Raw genomic sequence first — 26602 nt, forward strand, 5'->3', positions numbered from 1 at the left:
GTCCAGAAGTGGGTCTGGGGTACAATTTGGGTAGGTAGTGTATGAGTCGGTGGTCGGGATCTCCCCCTGCCAGAATTACCTTTTACTAAAGTTCACGGTTTCCTGGCACGTAACTATGAGTTGTTCCAGTCGACTCTCCCCAGTTCCCATTAATTCCATATTCTGACATTTCAATACACTTTCTACATACAGAAGACTAGTCAAATACAAAGAAATCTGTAAAATCCCAAATTTGTTACTTAAGTTTTAAACAATGATTCTAGCCCATTCTTCTGGCCTTGGTACAGGGCTGCACAAAGGATTTCATAGCAGCTTTTGCTGTGGAACTACAAGTTTCATTAAAATGTATTTCTTATTCCAAATAATTTTATAAAATCAAATAAAGTCAATTAATTCTAACTTATTAGCAGATCTGTAACACCACCAGCTCCATCCCTGTTATCCAAACCCCGGAGAGGGGCAGAGATCACTGTCCCCTTCCCAAAGGGGAACGTGCTGGTAGGAAGAGGTGCTTTTTGGTTAAAATTACAAACAAAACAGTACATGTGACATGTTGAGGGGAAGCCCTCGCACTGCACTTGAACACTGAGACCCGAGGCAGATTAGGGCCCCCCCGGGCATCGCTCCCCGAAAGGCAGCATCCCTGGAGACCGGCATGGGGAACGTGGCTTTCAGCCCGCTGAGGTGTGTAAAGAGGTTCGGCCGCTGCCTCTTGAGAGGTTTTATTTATTTTCATGGTGCTTATTAAGCCTTTATTAGAGCAGGATAATCTCGTGCCCAGCGCTATTCCCTGTACCCAGGCTCTGTTGCTACAGGTCCTACATTTGAAGTGGGAGTTACAAGCTCTCTCCAAACCTCTCCTGCCCCACAATTATTTTTCCCTTCGGTCATTACCGCAGACCTGGGAGGGTATCAGCCACGTTCCCCATTTAATTTGTGCAGCCAGGTGCTGCAGAGCTCTGCTGACCCTTCCTATGCCGCCCTGGGAGCATCATGCACCTCGTGATGGATTTCCCACTCCAAAAAGAGCAGGGGCTTCCTTCTGGAAGCGTGCCACCGCCCTGACACTTCTCTGCCTGACTCAGCCTGATCCCTTCCCTTGTAAAATAGAAACCACTTTTCGGTGACTCACAGCCTGAGCAGTTGGCGAACACCAGCCAAACCTGGTGCAACTCTCCAGCGAGTCCTCACTGACCTGCAAACGTCCAGGCGGCCCCGCAGCTGCAGGAGAAATGGATGGAGAGAGCCCAGGTCTGCTTTCGGGGCCGCTGCAATTAACCCTGGCCTGCTCCGCAGGGGGAATACACTGATTTTTTTATTTTTTTTCATTAGTCTTACACCACTGTGGAAACAGGATAACACCCTCCCTCCAGCCTTTCTCTGCTGGGGAAGGTGTGTAATACAGAAAAGGGCATATATTAAGCAGGAATTGCAAAAAATTAAGCTGTTTATGGTTTAAGTTCAGCTTTGCTACATGAAGAGAGGCTGGGCTTTTTAAAAAAAAACACTATAGAAATAGCAAGAACATTATGTTTGGTCTTGGCTGGTCTCACCAGGTATCCTGCGTCCTGCGTCTTTTCCACCTCTCCCCACTGTGGGGATGTGGCAGGGGCTGGAGGAGGTGAGAGGGGAATAAAGGACATGCTTTAATTCAGGGAAGGAGGTAGAGGGCAGGGCAGGGCAGCCGGGGATACCCACTTATGCGTGGGCTTTCAGGCTCGAGTCGTTTCAATATAGAGATCTTTACCATAATGATAATAACCCCAATAATTACTGTTATTAATAATAATCCTGCTTAGTGCTTGTTCTTTCCCAAGCGTTGTGGCAACAGGACCTCGGTAACCCCCGGTGCACACCCCCGGGGTGGTGTGGGCTGTCCTCGCCCAAGATGGGGAGACTGGGATGGGAAAGGGCTCGGGATGCTCCTGTGCAAGGGCTGAAGTCCTCTGGGGCTTGAAAGCAAATTACAGCCCTGGGTAGCAAGGCAGGCCAAAACCAGCGCCCCAGGACAGCGCCTGTGCCTGGCTTGTAACGCCTGGTTCTCAGCCCCTAATGGGTGTTTGAGGTGGTGGGTTGTGCTGGTGTCTCCAGTTATCTCTTGTGTTGGTGTTGGTGCTTGCCACGTTGTCCGGGCGCCTGAGCATCTGTGTGTTGGGACATTCCACGAGCCGTTCTTCAGGTGTTCAATCCCTGCAGCTTCTCCCAGGCCATTTATTTTAATCTTACTTAATGAACAAATACGAGTGTGTTCTAAACCCAGCACCATCCTTTAATTATTCCTAATATTTGATGACAACAAACTAATTCCCAAATGATGACATCAGACATTAAAGGCACATGTTCCGAGCACCAGGTCATTAATATTTCTCTTCCCTCGGTCCATATTTTGCCTGCTGTAAGCAGTTTTGATATAACGAGCTTGGTGACTGCATCAGCTGGCACAGTGGAAATGTATTTACCAGCCGTAAGCCACCGGGCTGCATTATGGGCTGGGAATCACTGAAAACTGGGCGTCTAGCTGTCACGGCACTCCACCCGAGGACCTCTCCCTCAGAAACACCCCAGGACATTGGGAAATCCAAGAGGGGAGCCGCTTCAACAGCTTTGGCTCATCAACTCACTCCACTGACACCAATTTTCTTGCAGCCTCCACAAGCATCCTGCCAGGTTCAGGATGGGAGGTGGAGGGCTGGAGCGGTCCAGGGTGCCATAGCACATAGGATCCCCTCTGTAGGGCAGATCCCCTCTGTAGGGCAGCACACCCCCCACACCCCTCCCGCCCTTGTCCTGTGCTGGAGGAGAAAGAGGGGAGGCAAGAAATGCCTGCCTAGGGAGCAGGGTGCTAGGAGGAAACCCAGCCCTGGTGCAGAGCGGGGTGCCCAAGCCAGCCACATCGAGTACCCCCCCCTCAGCAGCTCCCACCAGGAAGCTTTTCTTCATCCTGTGTCATGCAAAACGTGTCAGGCAAAAAAACCCTCTGTACAAGCAATTAAAATACTTTGCTAGTGGCTTCTGGAAGAGAGATGGAGATTGGGAGCTAAAAATACATCCCAGTTCAGCTTAACCCTCTTCTGTGCTCTGAGCCTTGAGTGCTGCTCAACCCACCGCTGAGCCCACCACAGGTCACAGAGTTTGGTGTAACGAGGAAGAAATCGTATATTCTAGCTTTGCCCCAAAGACAAAAATCATTTAAAAGTTGTTCTGAATTTAAATTAATTAGGCCAGGTTCTACCTGCTACCTGCAGAATGAGAAGCTTAGCAACAACGGGATTGAAACTGTGCACTTGGGCATGCACAAATTAACGATGCAGCATCCTGCAATTATCCTTGATGAGCTGCCAAAGCAATCACTGTGTCCTAAAACACACCTGCGGCCGGCCTGTATGGGCTTATCGATGCATATTTGCTGCTATACTCAATACAGATGCAAATATTTGGTTACTAAGGAAGCAACGAATATTGCCACAGTCTCCAAGGAAATACTATAGCGTGTCTCGACCGCTGCAAGCTAGTGGATGCTTCGCAGTCGCTTCTCAGCATCTTTATCTCCTGCTGCATCCCCGCCTCCTGCGTTCACCCACAGTTTTGGGTTGGACCTGGGGCAGAAGTTTTTGTTTCCAAAATATTGACGCGATCTCCATAGAGATCATCTGCAGCCTGGGGGCGAGGGGACGGGGGTGTGCTGAAGTCAGCCGGCCTGGGTCCACCCCGTGCAGCCCCGATGCTCTGCCGACGGGCTCAGGACGAACACGATGCGTGAGCAGCATCCCTCGTTGTGGCTGGACTCTGCTTTGCAGCGCGGGTGCACATACACCTCCCAGGTGTGGCAAAATGAGGTTTTTCTCTCTGAAAAAGTGACTGGAGCAAAGCAATAGCCCTGCAGGGGGAGAAGGTGCTGGGTTTAAGCAGCAGCTCCTACTTCACATGAGCTGATAGAACTGGTAGAAAACATATAGGAGGAAAACTAAAGTTTTAGGAGGAGAAACCTCCTTTAAAGGCAACAAGGAACCTGCAGGGAGGAAAAAATGCTGGTTTTGTAACTGCTGAGGTAACTCATTCCTCCCACATCATTAATAGCAGCCAACCTGCCAAATATTTTCTGTTTCCGCAGTGTGATGTGATGGCCGATGCAACTGCCAACGTGATCCAAAGGCTTCCCTTATACGGCTGGAAATGACAACCTCGGTGACTAACCCGGCCCTTTCTCCACCGAATGACACCTCGGCGATAGGCAAAGAGGCACCGGCTTCGTGTCCTCGTCAAGGATCGGGTGCGTTAGGTGGGGTCTGACTCACTGGAGGACTCACCGGGGCAGCTGGCACATTCTTGCCCGTCTTCCCACGTGCCTGTTGCTCTGATTTCTCAAGGAGCAGCCCTGATGCTGGCGCAGCCACAGCAGCGTGCGGAGGAAAGGGGCCGGCTGGGGTCGGAAATGCTTTGCCAGCCAAAAATGCTGCCAGGATGTGGTGGGGCTCATTGCAGCAACTCATCGGCTGCTAATGCCATCGCGCTGCTGATGCTCAGGCACCATCGCATGTGTTTGGGTTAAACCCCAACCATTCTGGGGGAGGCACTCTTAAAAATCCCACGTGTTTCAGCAGCCTGGTTTGCCCAAATACCCTTACTCAGGCAGGCAGCGAACTGCAGTGCAAGGGTAAGAGCCCTGGGTGAGCAATACTAATCCCACTGTAACCACTGAAGCTTGCTGGTTGTGGAATGGCAGCCTCAACGAGAAGCTACCTCTTGTTACTGTGGAGTCTGGGGTGAATAAATCACCTTTTTCCATCTCTGAGGCTGGTGAACAGCAGGCTCAGGCGGTTGCCGCAGCCCAAGGGAATAGGAAGGGGGAAAAGGGAGGGATGCTGAGATCGCCGGAGCTTTGGTGGAGATGCTGCTTCACCGCAATGCTAGAAAGCCAGAGCCGAGAACTGTGCTGAGGTTATTGAGCAGGGCATTGGCAGGGCTGGGGCGCGTTATGGGTGTTACACCAAAGGATTTTTGCTTGTTTGTTTTCAAGGGGGATTTATTCAACTTGGCTGCACCGCGTGCCAGCCCGGGGGAGCATCGCCCATTCGCCGTACCGCAGTGCGTCCGTGCTGGCGAGCTGCTGCCTTCGCTTTGGTTTGGCAGAGAAACGGTTACTCTGAAGGAAGCCAGACCCAAGGGAACAAGAACTTTCCACCAGTGGCAGACTAACAATGTACACAACCAAATCCAGGAAAACGAATATTAAAACCGCTTAAGCAGATGTAGAGAGCAGTCCTGAAAGAGCCACCAAGGTCTGTGGGTGAAGGATGCTAAAGACGTGAAGGTAAAAATGGGTGTAAAAATCAAACGCAAGGGTCCAGATTCCTCAGGGGCTGCTCCAGCCCACATTTGGGTGAAGCAACTGAGAGCAAAAATAAATCCAGTACAGTATTATTAGCATCTCTAGGGGTGGTCACCGTTATTTAATTGCTGGATTGTTTCTGCATTCAGAAATAGCCCCATTTCCCATCCCTTTTCCTCTCTGTCCAAATAGGAAAGGGCTAATCAGTGCTTCATTATTTATATCTGCAATTGGCAGCCGGCGGAGAGCTTTCCACAGCAGGAATCGGAGGAATCTCTACAGGAATGTCCCCAGCCTGTGGGTATCCCATGTGCCGGACCACGGCTGCTTGGCACGACACGGGCAGCAGCGGGTCAGCTCTGTGGTTGCAGGAGCCCTCGTGAAAGAGGGATTTCCATTTCTCCGAGCCCAAGTCTAATTAATTGTTGCGATTAATTCAGGATGATTCACTTTCAGGGGCTGGGAGGAAACCATAGCCCAGCGGCGCAGCGGGATGCTGGTGGTGACCGTACGCATCCCATTAGGAAAAACACTCATTGATTTAACGACCTTTGGATGCGGCCCTGGCGAATCCATCCTCACCGCCGCAGCGATGGTGCTGCCTAATGAGCAACCACGATACGCAGCGTCTCACCAGGCAGGTACAAAAGCATTCACTGCCTGGTTTGTCATTCCCTCTGATGTTTTCCTGCTTCCTTAAGGGAAAAAAAAAAAATTAAATCTTGTTGTTCAACAGGATTTTCCCAGCTGTTGACCACGCAGTTTTGCTGGGTTCTGAAATCATCGGGCTCGTGGCAGCATCGCCGCCTGCCAGCGAGGATGCCCTGTGCCTAAAACAAGGGGAATTACCCAGCCGGGGGGAGAAACCTGCTCTTGATTGGCTTCTGCCCCTAAGAATAACCTTGTTATTGGCAGTTTTAGTCAAATATTAATTTTATTTATTAATATATTTTTATTCTATTAATTTTATTTTCTTATTTTGCAAGTAGTGCTGTGAATCTGCAAGGTGGTACACGCCATGGAAACGTTTCCCAGGGAGCTGCAGGTTTTTTTCTGGAAGTCCAGCTCTGCCCGCCACATCCCAGTCCCCAGCATCAGCAGTTCCAGCCGTGCCCTAATGCCCAAGGTATTAAGGATGTTTTCCCGTAACCTCAGCAATGAGTGCAGGTTACAGCCGACATCAATTGAGGCTAAAGCCTTTTTGTGCTTGGGGAGAGCTAATCTTTTCAGGTGTTTCTTTGAGTCACCCTTCTGAGAAAGCAGCTCCACCCAGTAGATGCGATCTTTTTTCCAGGAGGTGCTGGGAAAACACAGGTTTGTAACATGTTTACGGAGCCCTTTGAAGAGCCTTTGGTTATGGTGCTAAGCGCGGCTCACAGGTGCTGGTGCAATTTTGGCTTTTGGATGCTTCTACCTGTGACATTTAATATAACTATTGCCTGTGTCATTTAATATAACTATTGCCCATGTCATTTAATATAACTATTGCCCGTGTCATTTAACAGAAATATTGCCCGTCTCATTTCATAGAAATATCGCCTGTGTGGTTTAATCTAAATGTTACCTGGCAAGCACCCTATTTTTATTTCAAAAACTATTTGAGCGACTAGTGTTACTACAGCTTTACACCAGCCCCACTGAGAGTTTTCCATGTGCCTCGCTTGCTCACAAAGCATCGCTCCATCTGTGGCGGCGCAACAGAGTAATCACATTATTCGATTAAACAATATCCTTTGATTGCCAAGCAGCTCAGAGGTCCTGGAAGCAGCAGTTGGGAAACGCTTGTTTAATAATTTAATTATCGTCATATCAACGTTATTTGGCGCTTAGGCAGACGCTGCACTGGGGTAACAAAATTCACCCCTTACAATGGCATCGTATCGATTAGGTGATTTCCCTGCCGCAAAGGCAGGGGCAGGGGATGTTTCACAGGGCAGGGCCAGGCCCCCCCCTCGTTGGTTTGACGTTCGCTAATTAACCGGGGGCGCGCGGAGGGACCAGGAGTGCTGCCGAACCTGCTCACCGCCGCCCCCGCCCCCGCGAAGTCCCCGCGCCGCCCCGCGGTGCGCACTCGCTGCGCCGGGACACGTGGAGGGACCCACCGCGGCCATGCGGCACCGCGAGGGCGTGGCCTGGGGAGGGGGCGGGGCTTCGGGCACGGCAGGTGGCTGAGGGGAGGGGGCGCGGCCTTGGGGAAGAGGCGTGGCTTCGGGGGAGGGGCGTGGCTTCAGCGAGCCGTGGCTGCGGGGACGGGGCGCGGCGTTGGAGAAGAGGCGTGGCTTCAGGGAAGAGGGCGCGGCTTCGGGCAGCAGCGGTTCTGGGGCGGGGGCGTGGCTTGCGGCGGGGGCGCGGTCGGTGGCGGGGCGTGGCCCGGGCGGTGCGGCCCGCAGCCGCTGGCGCCGGGGGCGCGGTGAGGCGGAGCCGGGGCCGCCCAGTGCCCGGGCAGCGGCAGCGGCAGCCGCAGGAGCGCGGACAGGCGGTGGCGGCGGCCGTTCGCGGTGCCCGGTTCTCCCCTCTTCCCTCAGCGCCCGCCGCGGCGGCCGTTCCCGCGCCGCGCCTGCCGCAGCGCTCCCTCCGCCGCAGCGCTCCCTCCGCCTCGGCGACCGTTAACCGGCCGCTTCCGGCCGCCGCGCGCGCCGTGCCCCGCTCCGGTCCCCTGAGGCGCTGAGGCGGCCGCCGCGCCATGAACTCGCTGCTATTCGGGGAGATGGCCCGCGCCTTCTCCCCCGCCGCGGCGGCCGCCTCCTGCCCGCTGGGGCCCACCGCTGGCGGCGGCCCGGGGAGCCCGGCGGCTGCGGCGGCGGCGGCGGCGGCTGCGGCGGCGGGGGGGGCCCCGCCGGTCACCGCGGCGCTTCGTAACGACCTGGGCTCCAACATCCACCTGCTGAAGGGGCTGAACGTGCGGTTCCGCTGCTTCCTGGCCAAGGTCCACGAGCTGGAACGGCGCAACCGGCTGCTGGAGAAGCAGCTGGCGGCCCAGCAGAGCGAGCGCGAACGCCGCCTGCGCTACAAGACCTTCTCCCGCGACCAGGCCGTGCAGACCGACGGCGGGCCCCCCCCGCCGCCCGGCCCCGGGCTGCCCGCCGCGCCGCTGGCCTCGCCGCCTCACTACAGCCGCCTGCCCGGCACCATCTGGAGCTACACCCAGGTGCGGCGAACCGGGGGCGGCGGCTTGGAGACGGTGCAAGGGCCCGGTGTCTCCTGGATCCATCCCGACGGCGTGGGGGTGCAGATCGACACCATCACCCCCGAGATCCGCGCCCTCTACAACGTGCTGGCCAAAGTCAAGCGGGAGCGGGATGAGTACAAGAGAAAGTGAGCGGCTGGGGGGGGGGGGCTGGCAGCCGGGGGGGGGGGGGGGGGCGATGCGGGCTGCCCGCTCCTGCACTGCGGGGAAACGGGCCAGCCCCTCCTCGGGGCCGAGGGAACGTGTGGAGACGCCTGGGGGCAGGGGTCTCCCACCAGGGGCTCCCTCCCCAGGGAGGATGCTCCCAGGGGCACTTGGGGAAGGTGGGGAGACCCCTGGGGGCAGGGATCCCTGGCCCTGGGCTCCCTCCCTAGGATGGGATGCTCCTTGGGGAACATGGGGAGACCCCTGGGGGCAGGGGTCCCCTGCCAGGGGCTCCCTCCCTGGGATGAATGCCCCTTGGAGAGCGTGGGGAGACCCCTGGGGGCAGGGGTCCCCCACCAGGGGCTTCCTCCCTAGGATGGATGCTCCTTGGGGAACATGGGGAGACCCCTGGGGGCAGGGGTCCCCCACCAGGGTCTCCCCCCCAGGGAGGATGCTCCCAGGGGCACTTGGGGAACGTGGGGAGACCCCTGGGGGCAGGGGTCCCCGGCCCTGGGCTCCCTCCCTGGGATGGATGCTCCTTGGGGAACGTGGGGAGACCCCTGGGGGCAGGGGTCCCCCACTCGGGGCTCCCCAGGGGATTGAGGAGGAGGGTTGCACCTCAGCTTGGTGCCCAGAAAACTGGTGGGTCCCTCCCTGGGTGGCTGGAGAGGCTTATCTGAAAAGGAGCATTGTCAGCTGGCCTTAAGGGGGGGAGGGGGGGGAAGAAAAAAAATTCCTTTTTGGAGAAGGGAGGTAATCTGTTGTTAATATTGCATCGTGTAGTTACTCCTAAATTTAGCTTGCCTTCATTTTCTGGTCTGATCGCTCCAGTAGTCGACCTCGCGTGCCAGCTCCCCGAAATTAGCTCAGTGCTGCAATATTTGGGTTGCAAATACTGCAGGGGAAGGTTTGCACTCGGAGATTTTCCTCGGAATTACTCAAACCCAAAGCCCTAACGCCAGCCTTCCCAAAGCCTGCTCACCTGGAGGGTTGTCTCTGAGCCTGGTGGGGAGCCCTGGGTTTCTCGTGGGGGGGTGTCTGTGTGTGTGTCCCCACCCGGTGATGGGTAACGTTCCCTTTGCTGTATTTGCCTGCTCAAGGTAGCGGTGGTGGAGATGGAGGCCAGAAGGGGGGGGGTGGGGGCAAAAAAAAAAAAAAAAAGCCAGCTAGTTGGGATTCTGCAGGGAGATTCCTGCATTGTCTGACGAGCTGCCTGTCCTTTGGGGCTGGCATGGGCGCTCCTGTTGGGAGTTTTGTCATCTTTAGGCTTCAGATGTGTTTCCTCCTTTCGCAGCCTTGTATTGTATTTTTTTTTCCTGCGGAGCAAATGTAATCCTTTCGTATTTTTTTTTTTTTTTTTTTGGCTCGGCTCTGTGGCCTGTGAAGCATCGCTGAATTTCTTCTGTCCAGGGTAACAGGACTGCAGTGTGCTCTTTGCATACCTCTCGTCATCAGCTTTTATAACAGACCTCTTCTTGTCAATTAGCGCTCTTTGGAGGGATTTTATAGGCAGGCGTAGCTGTTCCAGTAGTAATTTCTGGCCCGTTTGTTAACTAAAATACTGTTTGCTTTCAGTGTGTCTTAAAGCTTGCTTGCCTTGATTGCTCAGTGCTGAAGAACCTACTGAAAATGGATGGAAAAAGAAGTTGGTCTCTCTTTTACAGTCTTGACCTGTAGATGCCATGGTGGCACAGGGTTGTTGTTGGTTTTACGCTTGGTACCAAGGAGTTGGAGTAGTGGTGGTGCTTCAGGGGAAGTTGCGTTCGAGGGTGGCTTGGTTAAGGAAGGTGTGTGTTGGGTGTGGGTTATGTCACCAAAAGTTGGGGATACTTCTTCTTTTTGATGGATGTGTGATTTATTTTTTCCTCTTAGGGAGGAGGAGACTTGTGGGCCATTTAAGTTCAGTCTTCCTGCCGATTCAGGGCTGATTCTGTCTCTTGTGCTTCGCTCACTTCTGTACAACAAATTTTCACCCCAGAGTCCGTATTCATGTGTGGCTGCTTGCACGCTCCTGAGGATTGCCCAAACCAAATGCATTCAGTGTAGCGAAGGGGACCTCTTTGTAGGCAATCGCAAATCTTACTCTTACCACCCTTCTTGCTCTTGAAACAGGTTTTTCTCCTGATGCTTGGAAATAAAATTGGAAATAAAATTTGATTAATACATATCAACACTTACCACACTAGTATTATATCAGCAGTGTGTCTTTTATGGTGCATTCATTACTATGTAATTGGAATGATTATTCCACTCTTCTGTGCCCTTCAGTCATCAGACGGACACCACATGTTAAGCTCTTTTGGGGTAGATTGACTTTTTCATTTGTGGCCTTGAGCACACTTTCGCATGCTTATGGAGTAATACTGTGCTGTTTTAAATTTAATTCTCGCCGTCAGAGCAGATTAGTCAATTCGATTGCATTAGCATGAGCTAATGGGGTGTTGCAGTGTTTGTCAGCAATCCTGTCAAGGTTGGTACCAGTGTTTTCTTGTTTGTTTTTGCAGGGAAGGGGTTCTCTGTCGTGGCACGCTTGTGTGTGCGTACGTGTATTTAAATAAACGCTTTGGGTTTACCTTATCTTGTTGCGAAGCCTTTGATGATGCAGTTTTATTCAGGGAGATGAGCTCCAGGTGGAACGTGAGCCTTGTGCCAGTCTCTTGATGGTGCTGCTGGGTCCTGCCGGAGGTCGGGCAGGCGGACCGGTGATCTCGCAGGGATGCGCCCGTGTTTGCAGCCCAACCGGGCAGCCCCTTCACCAGCAGGCAGCTGCTCCTTCGGAACGGCGTTGCTCCCGCTCGCGGGCACCTCTGCACTGCAAACACCGCGTTTACATGATGGACCAAAATGGGTTTTATACGCTGTGTTTGCTCCACAACCAAGAAAATACCCATTTTGCTGAACTCGGGAACCAGCAGAACGTGGCAGCCTTCTTGAAGCCATCAGGCCTGGTAACCTGACCAGTAAGCCACCAACTCAACCCATGAAAATGCTTAAGCACGTAGCGATATGTTACATTTATTTCCTAAAACAGTGGAGGCTATTTTACCTTTCCAGGGTGACCACTTGATTAAGGAGGTAGTAGCTAGCAAATGTTTCTGGTTTTAAGTACTTGGCTACCAGGAAAACTCCGGGCAGATGATTACATCGCGGAGTTGGTGGACTCTCCTCAAGCGAGTAGTTTCAAAGACGTGTAGCTCCTGTGGGACGTGGCTGTTGTGGAAGGCACACGCTGCTTGATGTCATACTTGTGAACTGAAAAATAGTGGTGGCACTCAGGGGTGAAATAATCCCTCCTTTCCTTTCTTTTAAAGGTAGCTTTACTGCTACTCTTAAAAATAAGAATGGAAAATCATCTAAAGTTCTTTCCAATGAAATGCTGCCTGTGCAGTTTTGGGGATTACCAGTGGCTTCATTTTAGGAAATTTATGTTCCACTACTTTGTTCCATTCCCCAAAATAATTTTTCTTGCATATCCTAACACAAGAAACTGGAGTTCTGAGGCCTAGAAAATACTAGAGCTCATGGTCAGTAGAGCAACTAGACTGTATTTTACCCAGGATTTTGTTTGTATTTGAAGCACGACTGCAAAAATGTTCCCTCTAAGGAGCCCAGCAGATATTTCAGACCAAAATTGTTGGTTTTTTTTCCCCCCCTCAGATCATGTTATTTTACACAAGTGGTATATAGATCAGAATCTTTGGCTGCTTAACATGTTGTCTTAATCTTATAATTATTTTTTTAGTAATAATTATGATTTTACACTATGGATTATGACTTCAGCTGGGGGAGTCGGCAACTGGAGGAAATGTACGGGAAAATAAGCTTAAAATTAGTTTTCTTTAGGATTTATTGGAGAGGTTTTTTTGGTCATACTCTGCTAGCATTTCAAAGAGCTTTTGGGCCTAGATCTGATGCCAAATCCTTTGTAACTTTGAATCTCTTACTCCCCTTTCAACAAGAAAAGGTAAAATTGTTGACTTTATTTGCAATCAGAATAGCTCAATAAAAATACTTTCAGGGACCGTTACGTGAAAATGGAGGTAAATGTCAGATGCCTACAAGTTGAAAGACACAGGTGAAGTGTTTTGGTTTTTTTCTAGAGAACAGCAAAATAACCAACCATACTGCTTCACCTCCCTTGAGGTGAGATTGTTGTGGGATTTTATGTCGGGTGCGTGAATCCTGGATCTGCCTGTCCCCCCCCGGCCGTGGGGAGGGTGATGAAGCAGGTTTAATTACAGGCGTGCGACGTGGCTGCTGCCCTGCGAGGGGCCTTGGGCTGCTGTGATCCCTGTGGGTTATTTAAGAAGAAAAACCCTCTTTTTGGTGCTGCCCGGCCCCCGGCGTGCCTTGGGGGTCCCTCGCTGAGGCGTGGAGAGGGCATGGTCAGCGTGCACCGGGTGGTTTAACCTGCTTGCCTGTGGGAAGGGGAAAGGAAAGGTGCTTCCCCCTGAGCTGGTGGAGTTGCGGTGCCGTGGAGGCGGGAGTGCTGGTGGGCTCTCCTGGCGAAGGCGGGATGGCAGGGCGTGGGTGGCGTGTACAGAGCACCGGCGTCGTGTGTGCAGGGCGCGGGTGGCGTGTACGGAGCGGTGGTGCGCGGGTGGCGTGTACGGAGCGGTGGTGCGCGGGTGGCGTGTACGGAGCGGTGGTGCGCGGGTGGCGTGTACGGAGCGGTGGTGCGCGGGTGGCGTGTACGGAGCGGTGGTGCGCGGGTGGCGTGTACGGAGCGGTGGTGCGCGGGTGCAGGGCATGGCGGTGCGGACGAGGTGCCTCACCTTCCAGGCTCACCCTGAGCTCTCCCTGGAAGACCTGAGCGCGTCGCCGTGTGTTATGACAGCCAACATACTGCTGCGTGTGGCCGGCGGGAGCCTGCTGACTCGGTGAAATCCTTCTGCAGTCATTCCCCCTTCTCTTTTTTTTTTTTTTTTTTTTTTTTTTTTCTCCTTCCTTCAGCTGCAAGAAGGCTGCTGATCTGTGGCGAGCCTTAGTCTGAACACTGGAATAGATTTGTATATTATGGTTTCACAATTGTTCTTAATTGGTGCAGATATTGAATCTGCCAGATGTTAGTCGTCCTTTCCAGCAGAGACTTAACTGTTACTAAGAGTTGAACTGGAAATAATTGTTTTACCTCAGGATGGTATTTCATTTGGAAGATTAATAAAGTCCACTTGAAAAAGAGATTATCTTAAATTTGCTGCAGCTGGAAAGGACAAAGATTATCATTGTCAAAGGCAATGCGCGTCAAAACTAACTGGATCTCGTTTTTTTAAAGAAGGGAACTTAATAAAAATGTGCTTAAGATAAGCCCTGGAGGAATGTCTGAAAACTTTTAAAGCTAAAATATCAGTGGTAACAAGATGCAAATGTTACGCATAGACCCAATAAAAAACAAATAATTTTTTTATCCCTGTAGAAGAATGTAACCAGCATGCTAGACTGCTGTCCGTGTTTCAATTGGTTACAGAGCTGCTAATAATGCAGTCTCCGTGTAAAGCCACATATATATATATATTTAAAAATTTAATTCTGGTATTTCTGCTTTGCTTTTTATGTTTTAAAGGGGGCGTTATGTTTCAGTGTGGGTTTTCAGTGAAATTCAGTGTTCCTTACTGCTTCCAAAGCAGCCAGGCAGCCTGGTATTGGAGACTCTTGGATACCCCTTCCAAGACGTGAAGTTTGATGTTAAATGCTTGCTCTGGTGAAACCTGAGACTCGGTCTTGAAAAGACTTTTTTTTTTTTACTTGCTTTGGGAGGACATAAGTTTTCTTTGTGAAGAATGGATAATATTGTCTATTGTGAAAAACTTGGCCGTATAACAAATACATACATTCCCTCGTAATTGTTGGTTGGAAAGCTGTACTGCTTGGAGCTGTGCAAATTAAGCACTGTAAGAGTAATGTTTGTTTGGGTGTCAGATGTTTTTCTTTAAATGATGCTATATTTGCTTCTAAAATGCTGCCGCAGAGACGTGCGTTTACAGTATACATGGATCTCTGGAGCGTTCCAACGAATCTCCGGTTTATGTCATTTTTCCCGTGGTATAGCTAGAAACTGGGACTTCTGGGTTGTAGTAATGTGGGAGAAGTTTTGGAAGGAGGGGAGGATGTTTCCCTTTGATCCAGCTTTCTAGCAGTGCTCCACAGTGGGCTGGGGCTGTATTTTGTTAAATATTTAAGTAGGTAAATCTCGGTGTGTACATTACTTCAACTGGCTGGGAGCGGGAGCAGCCAGGGCTGGTTTGAGATGGCTGTCTTGGCTGAGGTTAGCTCCTTACGCTGAGCTTTATCCTTGGCCAACCATTAACTTAGAATTATAATGGAAAAAAAATTTAAAAATTTCAGATGAACTAGAGGGAATTGGGGTGAAGAGAAAAATCACCACCTCGTGATGTGGCTGGAGTTTCAGAGAAACTTGGGGCAGGATCTGTGCCGTGTTCTTCAAAGCGCAGCTTCCTCCGTGCCAGGGAACCGCAGGCTTTCTGTGTGTATTTTGAATTTACCTTTTGATTCCTCCTGTGACTCATGGGAGGAAGCTTCGGACTTTCTGAAGGCAAAAATCCAGCCTTTCAGAGCAGCTTAAGCATTGAGCAGGTCTGGGAGCAAAACCCCCCGCACACCTCTGATCTTAAACCCAAATAAATTGCGGAAGACCTTTGCGATTTATGGCTGAGGTGAAGACAAACACAGAAACAAGTTATTTCTAGCTCTTTGTCATGCAGTTTGAGTGCTGGGCATGGAGCTAAAGAAAGCACCGAACCCACGTACGGCTCCACAGCTGCTTTTTTGTGGTTAAGGCTTTGTGGTGATGCTCTGCCAGGTCTTACGTTGGCTTCCTGCATATTCTCTTCTGTGACTAAATGATTTCTTTTTTTTTTTTTTTTTTTTTAGCTCGCTAGAAATATTCGCAGGATGTTGTTCTTTATGGTTTTAAGTCTCCATCTTAATATTTAAGACCAGCTTTTTTGTTTGTAAAAAAAAAAAAAAAAAGATTTCTTCCAGTTTGGCCTTTTTTTTAAAAAAAAAAAAAAAAAAAATTAAGAAACTGAACAGTAGGTACCTGTAAGCTGTTTAGTCTAACTGAAGCAGCCTTGTGACCTCTCCCAACTAAAAGTTATCTTGTTCTCAGAACCCTGAACTGATAAAAAAAAAAAGGTAATAAATGGGACGAGACCTTTTGCTTAGTAAACAAGGCACAGGGAGATCATGTAGTGCGTGGCTCTGCTTTTAAACCAGTTCTCAGACTCCACTCTGCTCTATCCCACCCTATGCCTGGCATCTATAGGGTATGTCCTATATTTTTCCTGTGTCTACTTTTGGTTTGGGTGAGTGCAATCCAGCTGCTTTCACATGCTGGCGTTATCCTGGGCACGTTTTTCACCTCCCACTCATGCGTCTGAAGCGAAGGAACTTGCCTCCACTTTATTATGCGTTTAGATTAGGGGGCAAAACCGAAATCGTTGTCGTACGGGGATAGCTTGGGCACACTGATAGATGACTGAATTCCAAATATGTTGTTAAAATGCCTTGGTTTGGGGTTAGAGGTGAATGACCCTAGTTAGTGACCTCGATGTCTGTGCCTGATGAATAAGTCATTTAGAAGGGTGGGATATTTTTTGGATACAAAAGGAGTAAGGAATGTGTAGGGTGTTTTGGAATCCCAGGCTGTCGCCTAGTCTAGAAACGGTTCTTACCAGATCTTTCTGCTTCAAAATAGGCTTGGAAAAAGCTAAGGTGATCTAACGGTGCCTGCTGGTGTCTCACCTGGGATGCACAGGTCATGCTAGTTGGTTGTGAACGTGTCGGAACAATTCGGTGACTTTTTGTAGCCCTGTTGCAGAAAGCAGCAGCTGGGAAGCAGGTATGTTTACTGTGACTGGATTGACAAGGTGCTTCGATTCGAAAAATTATTTAAAATGAAATTATTAGCGTTTCCATAGAAAACCTGTGGGAATCTTGTGTTTTATTTGCTGTTATTGGTGTTGATCCGTGTACAAAAAGGACATCGACTCTGCCTCTGGATCTACTTCAATAACAAGAGCATCGGGCGAGCTGGGAGAGAACGGTGCCCTGTGCCCATTAACGATGCGTCCTGCTTGTTAATGACACAGAACACGGACTAGTTGCATTGTTACTGTGTGAAAGTGAATCACAGATGATGCATTTCTCCAGCCTTTTGTTCGAGCATTTCCACATTCTAACTCATCTACATGTGACTCGATGGTTACTGGACGCAATTTGGAAGCGTTCTCCTGGTCTCGGCGTACCCGCTTCCCCCAGAAGTTTGTTAATTTGAATCCCCTTCCAAGCAGATTTGGGGACTGGACCTAGTCACGCCTGCTTTCCGTGGCATGGCTTCAGAAATAAGCCCGCTGCCGCGTTTTGGAGCTTGTTCTCCCAGGAGATACGTTCAGTTGGCCCTTTTTTTGGCTTTTTCTGTCTGGAAACCACCAACGTGCGTTGCTTTCGAGAAGGATTTGAGCCGTGGGTGATCAAACGGATGGCTGGCGTTGCTGCTGTTAGTAATCTGATGCTAGTTTCAGTGGCTTTATTCTGTATTTCCACTGAAATACAACCGAAAGCAAAACTTGGCATTACAGCCTGAGCCTAAATTCCATGTAACTTTGCAAATCTCTTGGTGCTGTGGACAAGCCAAATGTTTTGGTTTCCCAATCTGAAATGGTTTCGTGAATCTGAACAGCAATTCCAGAGCCTTTGTGAGCAGGTGAGCTGCAGATAAAGCTCTGGATTGCGGGTTTAGCAGTGCCCACGTATGCCGCTGCATTGCAAACCCAGTTTTGTTTGCACAGAAATTTACGGGGGTTTGGTATATGTGGGCAGAGATCAACATTGGTTGAAAGACATGACGGCTCCCGGGCTCTGTGCTAAAAAGAGAAGGAATTAACCTAGCCCTCTTCATGTGGGCGAGAAAACTTACTAATTTACAATGGCTTATTAACACAGAGGACAGAGATGATGAAGGAGGTGATGATGTATAATAGGATTGGATCCCCCTTTGCCCTTAAATATAGTAGATGTGTTTAGTCCATGCGGTGACTCATGCTGGAATTAGAGATCAAAGGGATCCTGGCTCAGTATTTATTCCAAATCAGTGGTTTCAAATATATTTCTGTCTGTGGATTCTTACAGGTGAAATTTGTCTGCGTGTCACTGAGGGGAGAAAATAGGACTATGCCATTTGATTATTTTTTTTTAAATGAAGCTTTCTCTGATACCGAGAACAGATTAAATTTAGCAGTCCAGGTCTCTTCAGTCACAGGAGTCAAGCCCTGACAAGTCAAATCTGGTTTAAAAGAATACTAGGTATTGGTGTAATTTTACATAATTCTGTAGAATGGCATGGGTGCCTTAATATTGAATCATAACAAAAAAATTTTAATATTAATATTTAATATTTCATAAAGTATTGTCAATAAAACAGCTACAAGAAAATCCCCCTCTCGCAGGTACAAAAAATTATTTTATTTTCCACTCTAAACTTTTCAATAAGGCATTGACCATCTGATGAAGCATTGGGCAGTCTGGTTTATTTATTTATTTTTTCTTTCTTTAAAGAAAGGGAGAAAATGGTAGTGCAAAGCGCTTAAGAACTCCTTAATGCCCTGGAAAATGTTTTTCCACTAATCTGTATTCTTAACCAGAGCGTAGAACTGCCGGTTGTCAGTGGGAGACCAGCTTTTCTTGTTAAAAGGGACAAAGTGACCCTGGGAATGAAGCCCCACTTGCAGAGATGCTGTACAGAATTTTATCCTTTCAAGAATGGCTATGGGACGTAAGTAAGCTCATTTTGTGATAACTATCCCTGAAGGACAGCGAGCTCCTGGTGGTAGCTTGTGATGAATCTGCAAATAAACCCATTTTCCTTCGTAGCTTCTCTTCCCCTTTTGGGCATTAGATCCTTCTATCCATTTATATGCAAGGCAGTCAGGCTCTCCCCTGGTAAGTTCCAGTGGCCAGAAGGAATTTGCCGTCTTCTCTGCTTCCTACGTGAGGTAGGAGCCGCGTGGTCCAGGCTGCATGGCTGTGGGTACCACACGCTGGTGCAGATGCACGGAGCCGCAGCCCTGTGAGAGGTGTCACCCGTGTGCAGACGTACAGCCTTTTTCTTTCTCCACCGATCGACGAAGCGTTAATTACTGTTGGCTCTTTCTCCTATAAAATTCGCTGTGAGATACGGCCCTAGAGCCGTGGGCAGGGGTCTCCTCCCCACGGTGGGCTGTGGGTTCGGTGGGGTTTGGGTCCCGATTCTGCTGCGGGTGCAGGGCAGTGGGAAGGCAGGGCCACGAGGTCCCTCCATCACCCTCCTCCTTCTCACGGGCCATCTGCGTTAAAACCAGGTTTGTACTAGAATCCCTTGGCTGTCCATCTCTTCCCCTCCGCCAGCCCAGGCTCGCCACTGCCGTTGGTTTATACCTCCCGCTAATAATGATTTATCGCATTTCACACCATCTTAAAATGGGATTCCGTTTGCAACCTCTGCTTTCTTTGCAGCGGTAGGCAGAGAGAGCTCACTCCCTTTCAGAGACCAGGTGAGGCTTCACGAAGTCTGTGCCTGGTATATTTGAGGATATTCCACTGTGGACCAGTGTTCATGAAGGGTTTTTTCATTGTTTGCCTGTGAATTCAAGAAAACAATTACGTTCTTGGGAATTTACGTGACCAAAACAGCAAAAATAACTTACTGTGTTTGTGTGAATTTAAGACTAATCTTTGTGTGAGCATTTAAAAATTTCTAATCTTGAGTTTTATGCCCTCCTAGTTGTCATCTTTATTAATTCGTTTCCATCTAAATGGCATAGTACCCTGGTTTAATGGTGATGCTGTAAAGGCCGTAATTAACTAGGAATACTAAACTCTATTAATCTGTCCATTGTGCTAGAAGTGATTAAAGCAGCTTAAACACAGCGAGTGTTCTCGCATTTCTTGAAGGAGCGTGTGAGGAGTGCTGCGTGTTTCAAGTGCCATAGGAGCCCTGGAAGGGCAGCGTGTCTCTTGTCCTTTGTTAATACTTGTGTTCTTAGGCTCCCGAAGCTGCACGTAAAAGCTGCACTTAAATATATTTACCTTTACAAAGGTAATAAAACTTACAGATAGGTAGATAAGAGAGGGAATATCTAGGAGCACTTTGCTACATACGGGGTGCGTGTCCCACCTGCCTTCCTGACTCTTGAGTGCTCTCAAGATAAGCGTTATCTGACGTCAATAAACAGTTTCCTTGATCTTCAATAGGTTAAGTAAAGGTGTTTAGGATCGGGGCAGAAATTAAGATGACTTCTAGCTCTCAGCTTTGAGTCTGGTTCTTAAAGGATGGGGAGGAAGGAGGGCAGATGGAGAGTAACCTGAAGACCAGGCGAGGAGAGCAGGGTAAGGATAAGAGCAGGTAAGGAGAGGGGGTGTAGCTGCAGTTATTCTTGGCGTTCCAGGCTGAAGAACTGCCGAAGTGAATGAAAATGCTGTGGTAACACATTCCAGCAGGATCTGTTTCCTTTCCACAGAAGAGTAATCCCCATCTATTATCACTCGGTCTTATCAGAGCCTTTCGGCATTAGTTGGAGGTGATAACAGCGGAGTGGTTACAACACAGCCAGCGAGGGGCATGGCTGTATATAGAAAGCATTTACTCGGGAAAACAGTAAGTCAGAAGAAGACCTTTTATGAGAGAGGATGTTAAAATACCAGTGTGTTGGACTTAGCACGGGGCACGTTCTAACAGTGAGGCTTAGCTGGTGATACGTGTAATTACACGATTCGTCTTTTTTTTTTTTTTTTTTTTTTTACAGAAGTGGATCAGGTGTTCCCCAAAATGGTTGATTTGCCTCAATACTGAAATGAAAGACGATGGGAATATCTGTTGACAAGGAGGTGAGGGTTTCTGTGCAGTAGATTGCAGTAGGTGTTGAAAATGGTGCTGTGTCTGATCGTTTTGTGCTGTGCCAGTGATGTATCTCTTTTAAGCTCACCAACTAGCCCAAATGCTCTGTGATCTGCTGTATTCCTGAAAGCAATCCTTGAGACAAGCGATCGGTTTAACTGGGACTTTTTTCCAGCTGTTAGCTGTGGGACTCAGGCAGGCATCCTTGGTTCGCCCACCAGAGTAATACTAGGCTTCACGCTGGCTTACTGGGGAAATCCCTCTTCGCAAGAGATCTGCCTGGGGATCTGTTGGGTGGATCTCGACTTGAAACCCTCGGACTCGCCGTGAGTGTAGATGTTCCAGTGGCAGAAAATCCCCCCGCTCTGCCTGGCGAGCAGGAGACCCACGGGGTGACACCAGTGCTCGAATCAGCCGGGTTCTCCTTTTCGTAACAGATGGCTGTGAAGTCAGAAGGCGGTTCTGAAAAGAAATAATCCTCACCCTACATGGGAAATATTCCCTGTAGTTAAAAGCCTGCTGGATTCCTTCTCTTCGAGCTGTGATGTAAGATTCTTCCACGTGGTCACGTGCATCAGCTGAGCTAATGCACTATTTTAACTTGGCAGCCTCCAAGAGGACATTCATGAACGCTTGTGTTAGGTGTTTATAGAAAATAGAAAGGAAATTCATGCCACCGAAGTTTGCCCGTACTTTCCGACAGCTTAGCGTTAGATCTTCTTATGGCTTTAAATCTCTTCTGTAACTCCTTGTCTCCTCGGCTGCCAGACTTTTGGCAAGGTGTCCGCATTTTGCTAAGAGCCCTTAGCAGCAGGAGGAGGCGAGAAATTACAAGTGAAATGTCCTGAGCGCCATAAAAATACAAACGTATTTTTAAAACGGGGATGGTGTATATTAGAGCACGCTTGTCTTGACATCTTTTTAAAGTTGCTGCAAGGCTGGAACTATATAGAATTATACTCCTTTGTTCCGGTAAGCGTTCTTGACTATAAGTAGATTTCAAATCTGGTTTATTGTACGCTTTATTTTTCTTATTCTTTTTTCTTCCCGCCCGAAAGCCCTCCTCCGTACTAATGTTTTTATCAGCTCTTGAAACGTGTTCTGTGGATTAAAAAAAAAAAAAAGGGAAGGAGGACTGAGATTTAGGAGTGGGGAAAAAAAAAAAAGAAAAAGGAAAGGTGAGGGAAGGGGCAATACACTTATCTGTGGGAAAGTGTGAATCCTTCTTGTGCTGCTGCAGACTCGGGAAACCTTGAAAATCAGCTCAAGCCTCGTGTACTGGATTTTTATGTAGAAGCTATGAAGCTCTTGGGGTGCTTGGCTTCAGAAACGTGTCGTGACCAAGTCTGATGTGGTCGTATGTGCTGGTAATACTTTTATGACCTGTTGGATATATTACTGGGTATTTTATATTATTCTTCAATGTGCTGAAGTTGAGTTGAAGGACCGAGGGTTTGAAGTGAGCATGCCAGGGAGCAAAGGAACAGGATGGGACCCCCCTGCTTTAGAAACCCCAGTATATCGAGGTCGGATCACTAGTTAAGATCCAGGTTGGAGGTCCTGTTCGTTGGCAGGCCACAGAAAGCTTTTATCCGTTACAAATATTTCCTTAACACTACCAGTTTACAGTGGCATGGAGGTTTTTTCTGAAGTGCCCATGTTAGTAGTCTTGCATCTTAGCAAACTATTAAAACTCTATCGAAGGCCTGGAATGAGTGGCGTGGTGGTGTTGTTTTTTTAATGATTTTATTTAATTTATTTTTTCTTTTAAGCCAGTGAAGCTTCAGATTCTGGGACAGGCGTGCTGCTGCCTATCTTCTGCTGTTTAAATACACTGGATTAAATGAAGAGCATTAAGCAATTTTTAAGTTTCTCTAAACAATGGATGGATTTTTCTGTGATTATTACATGAGTCAGTTATAATAATCCCTTTTTGTTGTGCGGTTTGTTGCTGAAACTGAGCACTGAAGGCTTGTTGGTAACTCCCTTCTAAACAACCCCACTTCCAATTTGCAGAAGACATTTCTCTCGCTTCATTCTGTTCTGCTGTAGCCTGTGTTTATTTCGGTAATGATGTGAATGTTGGAGATGAGCTGTCCAAAGGAATCACATGGCTTTACTGGGACACCGGGATAATAGCATGCAGTGTTCCACAGCTCAGGCTCCTTGCGCAGACTCCCCTTTGTCTGCGCAGGGTCCCTGAAAGCCTGTTTTGACCTTTTCCAGTACAGCAGACCACAATTCTACAAGTTTCTCAAATTAGTGCTTGTACCAGGCTATTTCTGTATGTTGACTGAAAGAATGTGAGTTGGTGAATAGCCTCTGCAATAATTGCAATAGGATTTAAAAGCGCTGGATGGGCTACTGCTTCCTGCAAAAAAAAAACCCAAAAAAAACCCAACCAAAAAATGCTCCAATGTGCCCAGCTTCTGCCTCTCATTTGTTCGGAGGTGCTTGCATGTCCCAATGTCGGACCCATATAATGACATTTACCCCCCCTGCCATACCGTAGGTGGGTAGATAAACATAAAGCAATTTCTCAGGAGGAGTAGAGAATAATGGGCAGCTTTCTGATTTTTGCAGGAGGTTAAAAAAAAATATAAAAATAGACTTCAGTCAGTACTTTTCTTCTGGCTCGTGGTCTCTGTTCTGTTCATTGTCCTTCACTGAAGTTTTACAGCATCCGTCACTGTATTTCAGTAATATTTTCTGCAAAGAGAATGGTCTTTAGGAGTAGTGAGTTTACTTGGCTGAATTTCACAGCAGTTTTATATACATATAAGCCTGTGCCAAAGCATTAGGACAAAACACCTGAATGTATGACATACCAAAGACCGTAAAATCGCAGCTTGTTATTAGGCAGAGTTGTAAAATGAATGTATATACATGATCAGCTGTCTTCAGTGCATGCGGTTTGTAGTACGTAATGTTTGCTAGAGATTTCCTTACATGGTAATTCAGTATTTGATAAATATAATTGATAATTATAGCAGTGCTATACAGTAATGTAGTTCTGTGCTTTTCTGATTACCTGCTCAATATGAGTCAGTGTCGTTATTTTATCTGCGGTTACGACAACAGTTTTACAGGAATATGATGTTCTTTGGCTGTTTCATAAGCTGCACTTGCAGTGTGTTCTGCAGGCCTAGAGTGTGCCGAGCACTTCTGTGTGCTTCAGTGGCAAATGAAGTTGGATTTTTGCGTGCAAATCCCCATGTTAATGTATAGAAATGAGCCTGGTGTTCTCTAGAAAACAGCTTGGTCAGAACTGACCTGAACGTGGACTTGGCTGCAAGCTACAAATGAAGTACGGTGGCTTTTGAGGCTGTTGGTCTGATCTCTTGGAAATGGGATTTCTTCCCACTTGTGTTGGTTGCTCAAGCTCTCCTTTTCCTCTCTGTTTTGCGATTGTGCTGGTGGGTGGGTTGCTGGCATGACGAGTGCCCATCAGCACAGTGAGACCTGTCAGAAGTAAGGAAGAATAGCAGCATGGAAATAGGATGCTGCCCTCTGATACAGTGAAATCAGGATGTGTCCATCTTCTTAAATTTCCTTGTTATTGTTGATAGAAATATATATATATATATATATAAAGGGACAAAAAAAAAAGCGGATATGCCTAGAAAATGGGGGAAAAGCCTTGGACTTAAGGATAAAAGAAGAGAACCGAGAATTTGAGCATTGTCCCAGGAAGGCTGATGCAGTAGCTACCTTGGCTACAATAAAATATATACAAAGATGACTCAATTCTCAACAATTGAGCTGAAAAGAAGCCAAAAATGCAATGCTCTGATTCTCATCTTGCCAAGAGTGTCATGCTATATTGATCTGTGTCAAATGGGTGTTCGGTTGTGAGTTTTATCATGTGTTTTGTGCTTAAACCTAATCATATTTACGGTGCCACGCGTGGGCTGTATCGTATTCCTGGAATCAGAGCTGACTTGTCAAGCAAACAGTCTGACGTTTCCTTTCTGAAATGTTGCTGCAGGTATCTTGGAGGCACAGAGACCGGGAGGTCCCGCTCCCCACCAGTCTGCTGAATTCACACGAGTTGTAGATGCCGAGTAGCCTGTTGGCAAAGGGAATAATAGTTGTGTGTCCCGATGACAAAGAGCAGCTTGCTAGAAGTTGGGATCTTGGCTAATTGAATCGTTTTGCAGCTCGCGTGTCGGTGGTGTGTTTCCGATAGCTGTAAGGCTGTCTCAGGCTACGGGCTGATCTCAGTAACTGGAAATGTAAAGTTCATCATAACACTTCCCTTTTGCAGTGGGGAATTTCCTAGAGGTAGGCTTTTGAGCGGTGTTTTCTCCCTTCTTAAATCTTTGCCTAGGCTTAAGCTATTGATATTTTTCTAATTGTAGGCTGCCTGGTCCTTATCTTGTTCTCTTGGCTGCTTTTCCTTCATGGCACGGGGGAAATCCTTAGCCACCACCCCCAAAAGCAAGCCCACAGGGCAAACTTGAAGGCCTTGCCTTTGCCCGAGTAGCTTTTTTTTCACAAGGCTCTTTTGTTAAAAACAGTTCTGGGCTAGATGCACTCCCGCTAAGCTCACTGGAAAATGGAAGGCAGGCAGCCCCCGCTTTCTCGTGTTACTGAACAAATCCCTCTCCTTTTCCCTGGGGTCCGCTGGACCTAGCGAAAAAACCGGCATTTCAGCTGTCAAACACTGCAATAGACCCACGCTGCAGTATTATTTGTTCGTGCTGAAGAGACATGTATTTTTTTCAGGGGTTGTAAACACTTTCATGAAGATTTTGACAGGAGTGAAAAATGAATTTAAGTCGCTGGTGCTAAGGGGAATGCAACGACTAGCTTTAATTCTGCCTGCAGACATTGCTGCAGTGCCCACCGCTCTGCCGAGGAGTAAATCCAGCTCTATGTATTATTTCTGGGGCTTGTGGGTTGCTTGGAGAGGTCGGGCACAAATTTGTAAATCCATCTTGGCAAACGTCAGAGGAGGAGATGGGAAGCAGCGTTTCGTTTGCCTTCTGTATTAGTTATCGTATCGTGTATCACATTGTGAGCCTTGCTCCGAGAGCAATCGATGGTGCCCGACCAGCCCCAACAGTCCATGACTAACCAGCAATGATTTCCCGGCAGGCTGCGGGACGTGGTTGTGTTCCTCCCACCAGCACCGTGGCTTCAAGTGTGAAGGACGCTCGTGATAAAATGTGATTTTAATTACACTCTGGTTCTGGAGTATGGATACTAAAGACTGAAGAGAGAGAGCCTTTTGTTGTATTGCTCCTTCAAGTGTAAAAGCTCTGTTCCTCCAAAGCAGTTACGATTTCTGTTTGCCCCAGATGAACAGGAGGAGCAGAAAAACCATGGAGAAAGGTAAAGATGCTATGAGCTTGCACGAAGCACTAAGAGGAATTATTACCGTGCCTGGTTTCATTTCAGGAGGGCGTACTCTATCCCACTGCTGGTAGGAGTTGCGGCTTGGAACGCTTCTCATGGGTTTAATAAGCAATATTTAAAATAATTTCTGGCTGTGGAGTAGGCAGGTCAGTGATACGCAATTTTGGGTTATGTTGTCATGGGCCTGATGGTTCCCTTCAGGAGAACGTGGCATGCTTTCCGAGGAGCAGAGTGGGCAGCACGTGGGGAAAGAGGAAGCTGTACAAACCTTTTCTTTCCAAGGAAAGTAACTTAGCTACTTGCAGAATTCTGTTCTGGGCTCTCTCCTGCACAATGGCTTAGAAACCAGCATGCTGGTGAGATTATAAACACAAGGGAAAACAAAAGGCTTCTTTGCATGGCACTTGTCAGAACTCTGAACGCTCTGAACATCTTCGTGTTGTTGGAGGACAACCTGAATCAAAACTGGATCAAAGTCAAGAGCAGTTAGAAAATCAGGGAAGATGGTTCTCTGCATTTGGCCTTAAAGTGAAAGCTGGGCAGCAGTGAACTTGATGGCTTCGTCGATTTTACCCCGTTTCTCAATCTACCTACAGTGAAAAATAAAATTACCTCTTTTAAGGCAGCAGTATTTCAGGTGAATTTGCTACTGTGTGATGTGGAAATAGACCACCAGCATCAGTAGCCT

At 48.4% G+C, this 26602-nt stretch overlaps 1 protein-coding gene across 1 annotated transcript in view; it reads left to right on the top strand.

Moving 5' to 3' along the window:
- The first annotated feature begins 7773 nt into the window (after positions 1-7773).
- Positions 7774-26602, top strand: part of IFFO2 (intermediate filament family orphan 2) — a 37811-nt gene continuing 18982 nt past the window's right edge. The window contains exon 1 of the mRNA XM_040588340.1: positions 7774-8644. Within this exon, the coding sequence (XP_040444274.1) occupies positions 8013-8644 (632 nt within the window). The 5' untranslated portion in view covers positions 7774-8012. The remainder of the gene's footprint in view (positions 8645-26602) is intronic.

The sequence above is a fragment of the Falco naumanni genome, chromosome 3 (genome assembly GCF_017639655.2).
Source record: "Falco naumanni isolate bFalNau1 chromosome 3, bFalNau1.pat, whole genome shotgun sequence".
NCBI classification, from domain to species: Eukaryota; Metazoa; Chordata; class Aves; order Falconiformes; family Falconidae; genus Falco; species Falco naumanni.